General features: G+C 42.7%; 1 protein-coding gene across 2 annotated transcripts in view; it reads left to right on the top strand.

The window, feature by feature from the left end:
* Positions 1–4,981, top strand: part of LOC127009849 (uncharacterized) — a 25,712-nt gene extending 20,731 nt beyond the window's left edge. The window contains exon 2 of one of the 2 annotated variants that reach the window (XM_050883217.1): positions 2,892–4,981. In XM_050883217.1, the coding sequence (XP_050739174.1) occupies positions 2,892–4,235 (1,344 nt within the window). In that variant the 3' untranslated portion in view covers positions 4,236–4,981. The remainder of the gene's footprint in view (positions 1–2,891) is intronic. The other variant, XM_050883218.1, reaches the window with a different exon arrangement.
* Positions 4,982–14,038: the final 9,057 nt, after the last annotated feature.

Here is a 14,038-nt window from a genome sequence, read left to right as displayed (position 1 = left end):
CTAAAGGAACTTAGCCGAGGAGAAACTAAAGGAACTTGGCCGAGGAGAAACTAAAGGAACTTAGCCGAGGAGAAACTAAAGGAAGTTGGCCGAGGAGAAACTAAAGGAAGTTGGCCGAGGAGAACCTAAAGGGAGTTGGCCGAGGAGAAACTAAAGGAAGTTGGCCGAGGAGAAACTAAAGGAAGTTGGCCGAGGAGAACCTAAAGGGAGTTGGCCGAGGAGAAACTAAAGGAAGTTGACCGAGGAGAACCTAAAGGGAGTTGGCCGAGGAGAAACTAAAGGAAGTTGGCCGAGGAGAACCTAAAGGGAGTTGGCCGAGGAGAAACTAAAGGAAGTTGGCCGAGGAGAACCTAAAGGGAGTTGGCCGAGGAGAAACTAAAGGAAGTTGGCCGAGGAGAACCTAAAGGAACTTGGCCGAGGAGAAACTAAAGGAAGTTGGCCGAGGAGAAACTAAAGGAACTTGGCCGAGGAGAAACTAAAGGAAGTTGGCCGAGGAGAAACTAAAGGAAGTTGGCCGAGGAGAAACTAAAGGAACTTGGCCGAGGAGAAACTAAAGGAAGTTGGCCGAGGAGAAACTAAAGGAAGTTGGCCGAGGAGAAACTAAAGGAAGTTGGCCGAGGAGAAACTAAAGGAAGTTGGCCGAGGAGAAACTAAAGGAAGTTGGCCGAGGAGAAACTAAAGGAACTTGGAAACAGACAAGAAACGAAACAAGAGAAAACTTGGCCGCTAAAAGAAGTAAGTTTGGAGTACGTGAGTGAGTGAGTGAGTGAGTGAGATAGGTAAAAGAAAACAAAAACAAAGAAGAAAGGAAACTAAGTGATGGTGTTGATGGTGTTGATGGTGATGGTGTTGATAGTGTTGATGGTGATGGTGCTGGATTAGACTGGAGACGGACGGAAAGAGATCAAATACTATTCTCCTGATCCTGCTGCTACTACTACTACTACTGCTACTACTACTACTACTACTACTACTACCACCACTACCACCACTACCACTACCACTACTACTACTACTACTACTACTACTACTACCACCACTACCACCACTACCACTACCACTACTACTACTACTATTACTACTACTACTACTAATACAGCTGCTTCTACAGCGTCTACTACTGCAACGGTATCTATTTTAGGTAAGAGAAGAATGTCTTTGCTGCTTCTACTGATTTTTTGTGATGCTCGTTTTTTTTTTTTTTTAATTATTCACGTTTTTATTCTTTTCTTGTGTATATATGTTTATGTCAGTGTCCCTTAATGCCTTCAGTGAGGCTCTAGTAGTTTTCTTCTTCTTTCAACTCTTTCACTTATTTTTCTCTTTATTTCTTCATCTTTCTTTTTTCTTTCTTTCCCACTTTTTTTTGCTTTAATTTATTCATGCATTCATTCGTTCTCTCTTTCTTTCTTTCTTTTCTTATTCATTTTATTCACCTATTCATTGAGTACAGTATCCCTTAAAATCGTTTGCAAAATACCAGCAACACCCATTACTCACCCTTGCCCGCCAATAGGGATGGAAATGGGATGAGGTATTATTACAAGGCGTCACCCATTAATTAACTTCCTTCAGTTGGGAGTAACATAATGAATGGGAGGAATTATATTAACACGACTCACCTGTTAGTAACCTTCCTTCACCAGGGGATTAAAAATAGGGAGGATGATGGTTGAAACGCCTCACCCATTTGTTAGTCCCTTGCACCTGATTATTAGAGCAAGACCCATTTGCTTATCTCTACCTGGGAAGTAAATGGGAAGATGATTGTTGAAGCGCATTACCGATGACCTTTCTTCACCTGAGGATAAACAACACCCATTACTTACCTTGGCCTGAGAACAACAACAACAACAACAACAACAACAACAACAACAACAACAACTGCCCATTACCTACCTTTTTACCTATTTGCTTTACCTATTTACCTGTGAACAAGAGTCTCCTCTCCTCCTCCTCCTCCTCTTTCATCTCTCCCACCTCCTTTTCATTCCCCTTCTCCTTTTCATCACCTTCCAACATTATTCTCTCTCTCTCTCTCTCTCTCTCTCTCTCTCTCTCTCTCTCTCTCTCTCTCTCTCTCTCTCTCTCTCTCTCTCTCTCTCTCTCTCTCTCTCTCTCTCTCTCTCTCTCTCTCTCTCTCTCTCTCTCTCTCTCTCTCTCTCTCTCTCTCTCTCTCTCTCTCTCTCTCTCTCTCTCTCTCTCTCTCTCTCTCTCTCTCTCTCTCTCTCTCTCTCTCTCTCTCTCTCTCTCTCTCTCTCTCTCTCTCTCGTTATTGTTGAGGCTTGTGTGTCCCTCCCCCTCCTGTCCTCCTTCCCCTCGCCGCCTCACATCATCATCAGTACAGTCGCACCAAGGCTGTAGTGATTGTCTCCTTGGAGACTATCAATACACTGATAGTCTCCAAGGAGACTATCATTGTATTTATCATCTCCCTGGAGATAATCAGTACACTGATCGTCGGGCACTCAGCGACTGCCACTCCCAGGCGACTGCCACTCCCAAGAGTGTCCGCCCATCGCACGGTACTCTGCCACTGCGAGGAGAGTGTCAGACCATCACAGCCCCTCAACACCACCACCACCAGCGTCATGGAGGCTGCAGGGAGGGGCCGCAGGAAGGCACAGGGGAGACGGGCTAAGAAGAACATGAACACTGGCGGCAGCCCTGCGGAGTGTCCAGTGTGCCTGGCAGGCTATGATGACACACTGCAGAGGCCGCGCACCCTGCCCTGTGGCCACACTGTCTGCACGCTGTGCATAGATCAGCTGGAGGAGCAGGGCCGTGTTGCCTGCCCAGAGTGCCGCGTCAGCCACGCCGTGCCCGAGGGAGGGCAGTTCCTTGTCTGCTATGCTGTTGAGGCCCTCATAAGGATGATGAAAGACGCTGAGGTGGCAGCAGCAGCAGCAGCAGCCTCGCCGCCACCCAGTGCCGGGGAAGGGGAAAGAGCAGCAGCAGCAGCTGGCAAGAAGGAGGCGGCGGGTCTCTCTCAGAAAATGCGTTCCTTCCTGCAGGAACAGGAGGCCACAGTTGTGGCCGCCATCACCGCCTGCCGGGAGGCTCAGTCGCAGCTGAACCAGTACCAGACGACCCTGGCAGGCTGGGGCGAGCGGCAGCAGCAACTGGAGGACAGGCTCCTGGGACTGGTGGACCAGAGCAGGAACGTCAGGGAGCTCCTGCAGCAGGAAGAGTCCCGTGCGGCGGCCAAGGAGGAGGAGCTGAAGAAGGGGGAGCAGGGGCTGCAGGCCGTGCTGGAGACGTTGCGCACCCTTACAACAGAGCAAGAAGCAGGCGCGGCGGTGACTGAAGTGTTTCGTGTCACTAGCGAGGCAGAGCAGACGGTGAAGGAGTGCCGAGAAGGTGTTCCTGATGCCAGCACCGTCACCACCGCCAGGAAGGTGAACGCAGCATCTAGTGCAGCCCTGGAGGCTGTCCAGGCTGTCCTGGCCGCTCTGGAAACACTTACTATAGAGGAGCCCAGGCCCCAGTCAGACTCAGACTCCACCGTTATGGGCAGACTGCACCTCATCTGTACAGGGAGCTTGACGGCCGAGGACCTACGCAGCCTGACGCAGCCCGCCAGGCGCCTGCTGGAGGCTGGCTGGGTGTTTGCTGTCCACCAGGTGGAAGGTCAGCGCCGACACGCAAGAATAAGCCTTGAAGCCGGCCAGCTGTGCCTCCACGCCCTGAAGGACCATCCCCCGCCACTGGGCGCGGCAACCCTGCAGGTGAGCGAGGTTGTGCCGCCCTCCCCCCCCTGCACGGTGTTCCTGGACCTGTCCTGGCCGGGCATCGCGCCGCGGCGGGTCAAAATCCGTCTGAGCTCCGACACCCCGCGGGGCAGACAGTTCTTACTGTTGTGCACGGGGCAGCGCGGCCCCTCCTACGTTAAAACCAGGTTGTACGGGGTAGGGAAAAAGGCGGAGGCGGGAGAGTATGTAGGGGGCGGGGACTTCGAGAGTAACGATGGTAAAGGGGCATCCGTCCTGCTGCCTGGCCTTGATAAGGGTGAGTACTCGATATCAGGCCGTGCGGGGGCTGTGTTTGGCCTGAGGTGGAGTGAGGCTACCCGGGGAGAATGTGGTCACTTTGGCATCTTAACCCAAGACCGTAAGGATGGTGGTGGGGGTTTTGTCTTCGGTGAGGTGGTGGACGGGCTGCACGTGGTGGCCGAGGCAGCCAAACGCATGAACATTACGAAGGTGACTGTGGCGGACTGTGGCGTGGTGTTGTGAGGGTAATGGCCACCACCACCACCACCACCACCACCTGGTCACCTGCTGCGGTCAACCCCTGCACCACCGCCCTGCTGTTTGCTTGTTCCCGTTGTTTCCGTGGTTCCTGTTGTTTGTCTTCACACTGTGTGAGTTCAAGGCGACGTTCCTGTATCGTGATGCGCCGTGTCGTGTACGCAACACACAAGGCTCACTGTGTTGTTTCCTGTGCTCTGCTGTGCTGGGGAGAAAGTCTCTCTCTCTCTCTCTCTCTCTCTCTCTCTCTCTCTCTCTCTCTCTCTCTCTCTCTCTCTCTCTCTCTCTCTCTCTCTCTCTCTCTCTCTCTCTCTCTCTCTCTCTCTCTCTCTCTCTCTCTCTCTCTCTCTTTTCTTCATTTTCTTTATTTTGTTTTCCTGTTCTGTCTTTCACTCCTCTCCTTTCCTGTTATTTGATCTATTTCACCTTTTCCTTTTTGTTTTCCTCTCCTCTCCTATTCTTTGCTTTTCTTGGTATTTCATTTTTTCACTTTTTCTTTTCTTTTTTCGTATTTCGTTTCGTTTCGTTTTCACTTTCCTTCATTTGGATAATATCTACGAGTGGGTACTGGGTAGCCTCCTCTGGCGAAGGTAATACCTACAACATGGATTCCTTTTTGGTCCCTGAATGCAGTGCAGTAACAAGTGACCTCCAGAAAATAGAAAGGGGTCTAGGGGGGGCCAAGGGGGGAGAAGCTCCATCAGTATTATTCCATAATATGAAGTATTTTGTGTCCATACAACACACTGTCGTGTTGTTTTCCGTCGCAAATGGAAGGGGGGTCCCCGGGCGGGGGGCTCCCCGGTAGGTAGGTTGCGTAAAGTCAGGTTTGGGTAGTTTAAATTCATTCGGCACTCAGTGTGGGCCGACGGAAATTTGACACGCGGGACAGGATATGCGGCGGCTGTCCCTCCGGTGTTGCGAGAAATACCTCCTCGCAGAAATAAGTCGCTCTGCTGTTCAATCCACATGTACAGTGAGGGAAAACACAGCAGGAAAAACATGCATTTGTCCGGTTATGTTTTAGTTTGTTCACTTGTCGTCTTCGTGAGCGATGAGTGAAATATAGAAACAGTAAGCAAAATGAACCTCTCTGCGAGCTATTATGCGGCTGCGGCGGCGGGCGGCGGGTGCACAGCAAGTACTGAAAAGTCAATCATATAGTGATTTCCGGAGAAAAATACTATCTCCACAATAAACAGCATCATATTTTGTCCAGAAATAAGCGGTCAGCATTTCGAAATTAGTAGGCTACCCTTTCGTGAATAATCTCCTTTCATTTTCTCTTATATTTTCCTCTTCTTTAAATACGTTTCCTCTCCTCTCTTTTCTATCTCCTCGCCTTTCTTCTCCTGTGCTCTTCGTTCTCTCTTCTCTTTCTTCTTCTCTCCTCCTCTTCCTCTTCTTTTTTCTCTCCCACCTTCTTTCCATCCCCTTTCTCTCTTTCAATTCCCTCCTCAATCTCTACCCCTACTTCTCACCCTCCTCCTCCACCTCCTCTTTCTCTCCATTTCTCTCCTCTCCTCCACTTATCCCTCCTCACCTCACCTCTTCCCTCCGCTTCTCTCATTTCCTCTGCCTTTCTTTCAAACGTTTGAGTCCGGAAACGTTTAATGGAAAGTGTTTATGTTTAACGTTTTCGCGCCAATTTATCGCCGAAGTATTTTTTAATGCATTGCTGTGTGTGTGTGTGTGTGTGTGTGTGTGTGTGTGTGTGTGTGTGTGTGTGTGTGTGTGTGTGTGTGTGTGAATTTGTTTGTTCGCGTTTGTTTGTACGGGAATGTGTTTGGGAACGAATGTTATTTTTATTTTATTTACTTATTTATTTTTTTATTCATTTATTCATTTATTTTAACCATTCCATATTTATTTTGTATTCTACTGTATTTGTTTCATTATATTTGGCGCTCATATTCATCTACTTATTCATGTTTATTGTATTTTGAGTATTTTAGTTATTCATGTATTTATTTATCCATTTATTTTGACATGTTTATTTTCTATTGTATTTATTTTATTGGTTTTATCTATTACATGTGTGTCTGTCATTTATTTATCTACTTATTCTTTCCTTCGTTCACTTATAGTTTTACATTGAACGGTTATATTTATTTTTATGTCTCCTGTTAATTCTTAGGGTATTATTTACTTATTCTTTCATTCATTCAGTTATTTTTTTAGTTTTACATTTGAACGGTTACGATTATTTCTTGTGTCCTCTTATTTTATCCATTCGTTGTGTATTTTATTATTACTTTTCTTTTATTGATTCATTTAGTCATTCATTTATTAGCAGTGTTTGTCTCGTGGTTTATTTTTATTGATTCATTTAGTCATTCATTTATTACAAGTGTTTGTCTTGTGGTTTATTTCTATTGATTCATTTAGTCATTCATTTATTAGCAGTGTTTGTCTCGTGGTTTATTTCTATTGATTCATTTAGTCATTCATTTATTAGCGGTGTTCGTCTCCTGGTTTATTTCTATTGATTCATTTAGTCATTCATTTATTAGCGGTGTTCGTCTCCTGGTTTATTTCTATTGATTCATTTAGTCATTCATTTATTAGCGGTGTTCGTCTCCTGGTTTATTTCTATTGATTCATTTAGTCATTCATTTATTAGCAGTGTTTGTCTCCTGGTTTATTTCTATTGATTCATTTAGTCATTCATTTATTACATGTGTTCGTCTCCCGGTATATTTTTATTGATTCATTTAGTCATTCATTTATTACAAGTGTTCGTCTCCCGGTATATTTTTATTGATTCATTTAGTCATTCATTTATTACAAGTGTTCGTCTCCCGGTATATTTCTATTGATTCATTTAGTCAGTCATTTATTATAAGTGTTCGTCTCGTGTTTTCCCTTATTGTTTTATTTTGGGTGAGTTTCTCCCTTCGTGAATGTGTCAATATTCATCCGTTTGTTCATTATTATGGAATTTTCAGCAAAGTGTTTCAAAGAGGGATTTTTTTTTCCTATTTCATGATTTGGGTTCCTCTGTTATATTGCTTCCCCCTATTACGAGTTTTTTGTGTGTGTTTTTCTTTACTGTTATTACTAGCCTTGTTTTATTAGCGGTTTCTTTATTTTTGTTCGTCCTTGAGCTCCCTCCTTCACTGTGTCCGCATAGTGAGAGGGGCTGCGTGTGTTTGCCTCGTGGTGGGCGTTTGTAATGGTGAAAAAAAAATAATAAAGTTTGTATTGATTATGAAACATGAAAAAAAAATGTACATGATTTAAAGGAAATATACATGTTATAAAATATAAATGTTTTTTTTTTTAATTGTTTGCCAGCGAATGAGGATGAATTTTCTGATGCTTCTAAATGGGAGTAAAAAATGGAGTGTTTTGAGTGTAGAAGTAAGAGGAGGAAATAGACATGTTGAGAGAGAGAGAGAGAGAGAGAGAGAGAGAGAGGAGTGACCATATCGTGTGTGTGTGTGTGTGTGTGTGTGTGTGTGTGTGTGTGTGTGTGTGTGTGTGTGTGTACGCCTATCAATCATAATGGTACAGCCTCCATGTTTTATTCTCTCTCTCTCTCTCTCTCTCTCTCTCTCTCTCTCTCTCTCTCTCTCTCTCTCTCTCTCTCTCTCTCTCTCTCTCTCTCTCTCTCTCTCTCTCTCTCTCATTGTCTCTCTCTTTTTTCTTCCAGTTTTTCTTCACATTATTCATTGTTAGTCTCTGTGGTTTTCTGTGGCTGTCTGTTTTTCCATGTTTTTTTTTCTATTTTATTCTCCTCTGTTTCTTTTTCGAGGACGGTCTATGTCAGTATTTCTTTCTAACTTTTTTTTCTTTTCTCTTTTTTTACTCTCGGTTCTGCTCTCTTTTATACTTCCTCTAACCTACATTTCAGTCTCAATGTCTCTGGATGCTGCCCTTGTGTGCTCTATTGCTATATCTATGTTCTCTATGTTCGTCTATTACTCTATCACTTGGTCTGTTTCTTACTTTCCCTATCCTGTGTTTCAGTCTAAGGTCTCTTGGTGCTGCGTCTGTATCACAGAGTTATATACTAGAGGGTTCAACTCCAATCTCTAGCCACGGTGAGAGGTGAAGCCACTGCTCCTGCCTGTTAACTCTGTGGTCGGCCGCCATGGGGTGACGGATTGGCGACCTTTCAATGATTCCACATGTTTACACTTAACCACTGTTAGCTAGCCACCATTATGATATTTTGGAAAATTGAGCCGATCATCGTGAGACATTGCTGCATATCATGGTCACAGATTTATTGCACTGAGGTAAACCTACAATAAAATAATGAGAAAAAGATTATGGTTGTGTATAAACATTTTTGTTCACCTTTTTTGCTTCAACTCCTTGTCATTCATGTACTTTATATTGTATTAAATTTTCGTTTACAGTTTCAAATTCAGCACATTTTTCCGATTCAGATGTAATATGACAAGTACCAATGTAACAATAACCAGGGGGTAAAAGATGGACAAGAAAATAACAAGTCTATCTGACAGAGGATCGCCGAGGCGCTGTTAACTTGATAATAGCAGTAGCAGACATAACTATGTGATGTTAAATTTCTCTCTGTCTCGCCATCCGTCACCCTAAGATGGCCGCCAGTTGCTTAAATATCCAGGCTTTGGGAACCCTCTATGTATATAACTCTGTGGTCTGTATACTCTCTTGCTATATCTATGTTCTCTATGTTCATCTATTACTCTATCACTTGGTCTGTTTCTTACGTTCTCTATCCTGTGTTTCAGTCTAAGGCTCTCTGGATGCTGCCCTCGTGTACTCTATTGATATATCTATGTTCTTTATGTTCATCTATTACTCTATCACTTGGTCTATTTCTTACGTTCTCTATCCTGTGTTTCAGTCTAAAGGTCTCTGGATGCTGCGTCTGTATACTCTGTCAGTATATTATCTATGTCCTCTATCGTCCTCTATTACTTGGTCTGTTTCTTCCTTTATTTACTTCCCATATGATTTTTTTTACAGGAAGGTTGGCATCTCAAGGACACAAAACAAAACAAAACAACAACAAAATCCCGGTAGGCGCCGATTCCGTAACAAAAAACAATAACAAACAAAGATTAAGAGGTTAGAAGAGAGGTCAGTTTTTACGACCTGTTCTCTTGCTCACGTTGTTCATTTTTTTCTGTTTTTTTTTTCACCCTCCACCAAAGACTTGATTGTCATTCTCTCACTAAATAATATGACTTTGCTGTTTGTTTCTCTCCTGATTCTGCTAATATAACCATGGAACACTCAATGACTTGTTTAATTTTTCTGCCTGTATCTATCTATCTATCTATCTAAGGATTTTTTTTTGTGATAACTGTCTATCTATCCTCTTTTCTATCTTCTTCATCGTTTTCTTCTTTTCTGCATCTTCCTTCTACTCTATCTTCATTTTTATCCTCTTTTTTCATCGTCCCCTTCTTCTCTCCATCTTCTTCCTGCTTATCTTCATCTTCTCTCTTCTCCTCTTCTCCGTCTCCTTCTTTTCTGAATCTTCTACTTTATCTTCATTTTTATCCTCTTTCTTCATCGTCTTCTTTTTCTCTCCATTTTCCTCCTACTTACCTTCATCTCCTTCTCTGCTTCTTCTTCCTACCTGTCTATCTATCTTCTTTCCAAGCTTCTTTATAGTCTCCTTCTTTTCTGCATCTTTTTTCTACTTTATCTTCATTTTTATCCTCTTTCTTCGTCTTCTTCTTCTCTCCATCTTCTTCCTGCTTATCTTCATCTCTCTTCTCCTCTTCTCCTTCTTCTTCTTTTCTGCATCTTTCTTCTACTTTATCTTCATTTTTATCCTCTTTCTTCGTCTCCTTCTTCTCTCCATCTTTTTCCTGCTTATCTTCCTCTTCTGCTCCTCTCTATCTTCCTCCTACCTATCTCCTTCTCTGCTTCTTCTTCCTACCTCTCTTTGTATTCATCTGTCCATCTCCATTCATCTATCCATACCTATCCATCTATGGCCAATTATCTCCATCTATGTATCTATATCTGTCTATCGATTGACTTACTACATACCTACTTTTTTTTTACAACAAAGGGGACAGCTCAAGGGCACAAAAAAAGGAAACAATAATAAAAATAAAAAAAACGCTACTTGCTGCTCCTAAAAAGAATCCAAAGAGGTGACCGAAAGAGAGGTCAACTAACTAACTACAACCTTACCTGTATACTTACCTATCAGTATAAGTACACCACCTCTACACACCAATCAGCTTCCCTTCCTCTCTGCCTCTATCTATATCTTATCATTATCTAAAAGTATTGTATGAGATCATTGAGGTGAACCGCTCCCTTCTCTCTTATGCTTGTTATACACCTTCAACTCCTCCTCCTCCTCCTCCTCCTCTTCTCCCTCTCCTTTTCATCATCATCTTCCCCGGCCATCACTAGTGCACTCAAGTCTCTCTTCATGCCGCAAGGGGAGGGTCTCGTATCCCTCACTTCTTGTTATTATGGCTATTTATCAAGTGTGTGTGTGGGTGCTTGCTTGCTTGCTTGCCCTCTCCTCCTCCTCCTCCTTCACTGCTTCCTACTTATCTTCATCTTCCTCAGCCTTCTACCTGTTTTCATCTTCCTCTTCCATCTCTTTCTCCTCCTCCTATTTCTCATCTTTATCTTTCTCCTCCCCGTCTTCCTCCTCCTCCTCCTTCTATTATTACTCATCTCTCTCTTCCTCCTCCTTTCCTTAGTCCTCCTCCTCCTACCTGTTATTTTCATCTTCCTCCTCCATCTCTTCATGCTCCTCCTATTTATATTTATCCTTCTCCTCCATCTCTTCATCCTCCTACTTCTCATCTTCATCTTTCTCCTCCCCGTCCTCCTCCTCCTCCTCCTTCTATTACTCATCTCTGCCTTCCTTCTTGTTTCCTTCCTCCTCCTCCTACCTGTTATTTTCATCTTCCTCCTCCTTTTCGTCCTCCTTCTCTTCCTGCTTATCTTCGTTTTTCTCCTCATTCTTCATCTTGTTATTTGGTTCTGGTTTTACTTTTTTTTGTGTGTGATTTGCTTGGCCTTGTTTCTTCCTCCTCCTCGTCCTCCTCCTCCTCGTCCTCCTCCTCCTCGTCCTCCTCCTCCTCGTCCTCCTCCTCCTCCTCCTCATCATCATCATCATCATCTTAGTCCTCCTCCTTCATCTTGTTCTTCTTATTTTTTATGGTCTTTTTTCCTTGTCCGGTTGGTGAGGGTTTTGTATATTGCGTCCGTTTTGTGTTAATTTTTATTTTCTTTATTTTTTTCCATTTTCTAACTTTCTTTCCTCTTGTTTCTCCATCTCCCCTATTTTTGTTTTCCTTTTTCTTCTTGCTCTAACTTTTTTTTTTACAGCAAAGGAGACAGCTCAAGGGCACAAAAAAGGAAACAATAATAAAAAAAGCCCGCTACTCGCTGCTCCTAAAAAAAGAATCAAAAGAGGTGGCCGAAAGAGAGGTCAATTTCGGGACCCAGTGACATTTATTTATCACTTTCCCCGCGTTTTATAATTACCCTTCTCGTTTATGTTTGCTCTTCGTTTGGTGTTTATCGTTTCAGTATTTGCATGACTACACTCGGCAATGTGTATCTCGTGTATTCTCCTGTTACGTGGAGATTAATCGCTTTTATTGGCATTGGTAAGGCATTAAGGGGACTGACTGGCAACATTTCTCTTCTATTAGGGAGGTTAAAAGTAAAGTTGAGGGGATATGGTGAAGCTGCGCGTGACCTCAGTGCTCCTTTCCGCCACATTGCGAGAGAGAGAGAGAGAGAGAGAGAGAGAGAGAGAGAGAGAGAGAGAGTGAGTGAGTGTGTGAGTGAGTGAGTGAGTGAGTGAGTGAGTGAGTGAGTGAGTGAGTGAGTGTGTGTGTGTGTGTGTGTGTGTGTGTGTGTGTGTGTGTGTGTGTGTGTGTGTGCAAGAAAAAAAACTGAAGGTAATTATTTCTACTAATCTATTTTTTTTTCGTCTCTATTTTTATTCCTTTTCTTCCTTTATTTTCTCCTTTCCTTTTTTTTCATCTATTCCTTGTTTTTATTCTTTTATTCTATTTTTTTCTGTCTCCTCGTATTTATTCCTCTATCTTTTACTTTCCTTTATTTCCTTCATTAATTTCATCCTTTTCCTTTATTTCCTTTTATTTCTCTTATTTTACCTTTTATCTGTTCCTCGTTTTTTTATTCCTTCATTTCCTTGCATTTTTTTATTTCATCCTTTTCTTTAATTCCTCTTATTCCTTTACTTTACATTTTCCTTTCCTTCCTATTTTATTTACTTATTCCTCGTTTTCATCTCTTTATTAATTTTATTCCTTCATTTCCTTGTATTTCTCTATTATATCCTTCTCTCTAATTCCTCTTATTCCTTTAATTTACACTTCCCCTTCTTTCCTATCTTTATTTACTTATTCCTCGTTTTCAACTCTTTATTTTTTTTCCTTCATTTCCTTGTATTTCTCTATTTTATCTTTTTCTCCAATTCCTTTTTATTATTTTATTTTACACTTTCCCTTCCTTCCTATCTTTATTTACTTATTCCTCGTTTTCATCTCTTTATTTATTTTCTTCTGCGTCTAAGTATAAAATAAAACACCTTCACACGCTCCGCAAAACCCTTTCATTAGGACGTTTTAAAGAGCCGCGTCTCCTGCTTTTAACTCTGATTAACTTTAGTCGCCGTGAGGAAGGAGAAAAAAATAAATAAAACGAAGAAAAAAAAACGAACACACACACGAACCTAAAAACTTTGCCGTGATATTTAATGAAGAAAAACGCGAGTGTGAGAGTTTGGTCCTTGTTTGATGAGGTAGATTTGTGTTATATTTTAATAGTCTGGGAGGAAGAAGATGAAGAAGAAGAAGAAGAAGAAGAAGAAGAAGAAGAAGAAGAGAAAAAAGAAGAAGAAGAAGAAGAAGTCAAGAACAAGAAGAAGAAAAAGAAGGAGGAGGAGGAGAAGGAGGAGGAGGAGGAAAGAGAGGTCAACAAAACGATATAATCAGGAAAAAAGAAGGACAGAGGAAATAAGAATAAGAATAAGCAGACAAAATAGAAGAAAACAAGAAGAAAAAGAAATAAAATAAAGATGAGAAGAGGAAGACAAAAAAAAATGAGGCTAACAGAAACAGAGGAGGAGAAGGAGGAGGAGGAGGAGGAGGAGGAAGAGGAGGACATAAATCTCAATAAATATCTATGATTAAGGAAAGCCAGGTGCACAAACAAACGAACACACACACACACACACACACACACACACACACACACACACACACACACACACACACACACAGATGCATACAGACAGACACACAGACAGAGAAGTAGTTGAAAAAGACAGAAAAATAAAGACAGACAGATAGACACAAACAAGAAACACACACACACACACACACTTATATTACATCAACATACCAAAACCGTATCCACGTTTTCTCTTCCTTTCCCTTCCTTTCCCACCCGTACCCTGCTCTCCCATTATTTATTTCCCCTTTCCTCCCCTTCAATTCTTTTCCTTTCCTTTCCTTTCCTTTCCCTTCAGCTTTTCCTCACCTTACATCCCTTTCCTTTCCCTTCCCTTCCCTTCCTTCCTTCCCTTTCATCCCGTTCCTTTACCGCCCATTCTCTTCCCTTCCCTTCCCTTCCTTCCCTTTCCTTTCCTTTCCCTTCCCTTCCCCTTCCTTCCCTTACATCCCTTTCCTTTCCCTTCCCTTCTTTTCCTCTTACGTCCCTTTCTTTTCCCTTCCCTTCCCCTTCCTTCCCTTACATCCATTTCCCTTCCCTTCCCTTCCCTTCCCTTCCCTTCCCTTCACCTTCCTTCCCTTACATCCCTTTCCCTTCCC

The sequence above is a fragment of the Eriocheir sinensis genome, chromosome 42 (genome assembly GCF_024679095.1).
Source record: "Eriocheir sinensis breed Jianghai 21 chromosome 42, ASM2467909v1, whole genome shotgun sequence".
Classification (NCBI taxonomy): Eukaryota; Metazoa; Arthropoda; class Malacostraca; order Decapoda; family Varunidae; genus Eriocheir; species Eriocheir sinensis.
The sequence above is the reverse complement of the archived record's forward strand: the minus strand, read 5'-3'. Positions and strand labels throughout refer to the sequence as shown.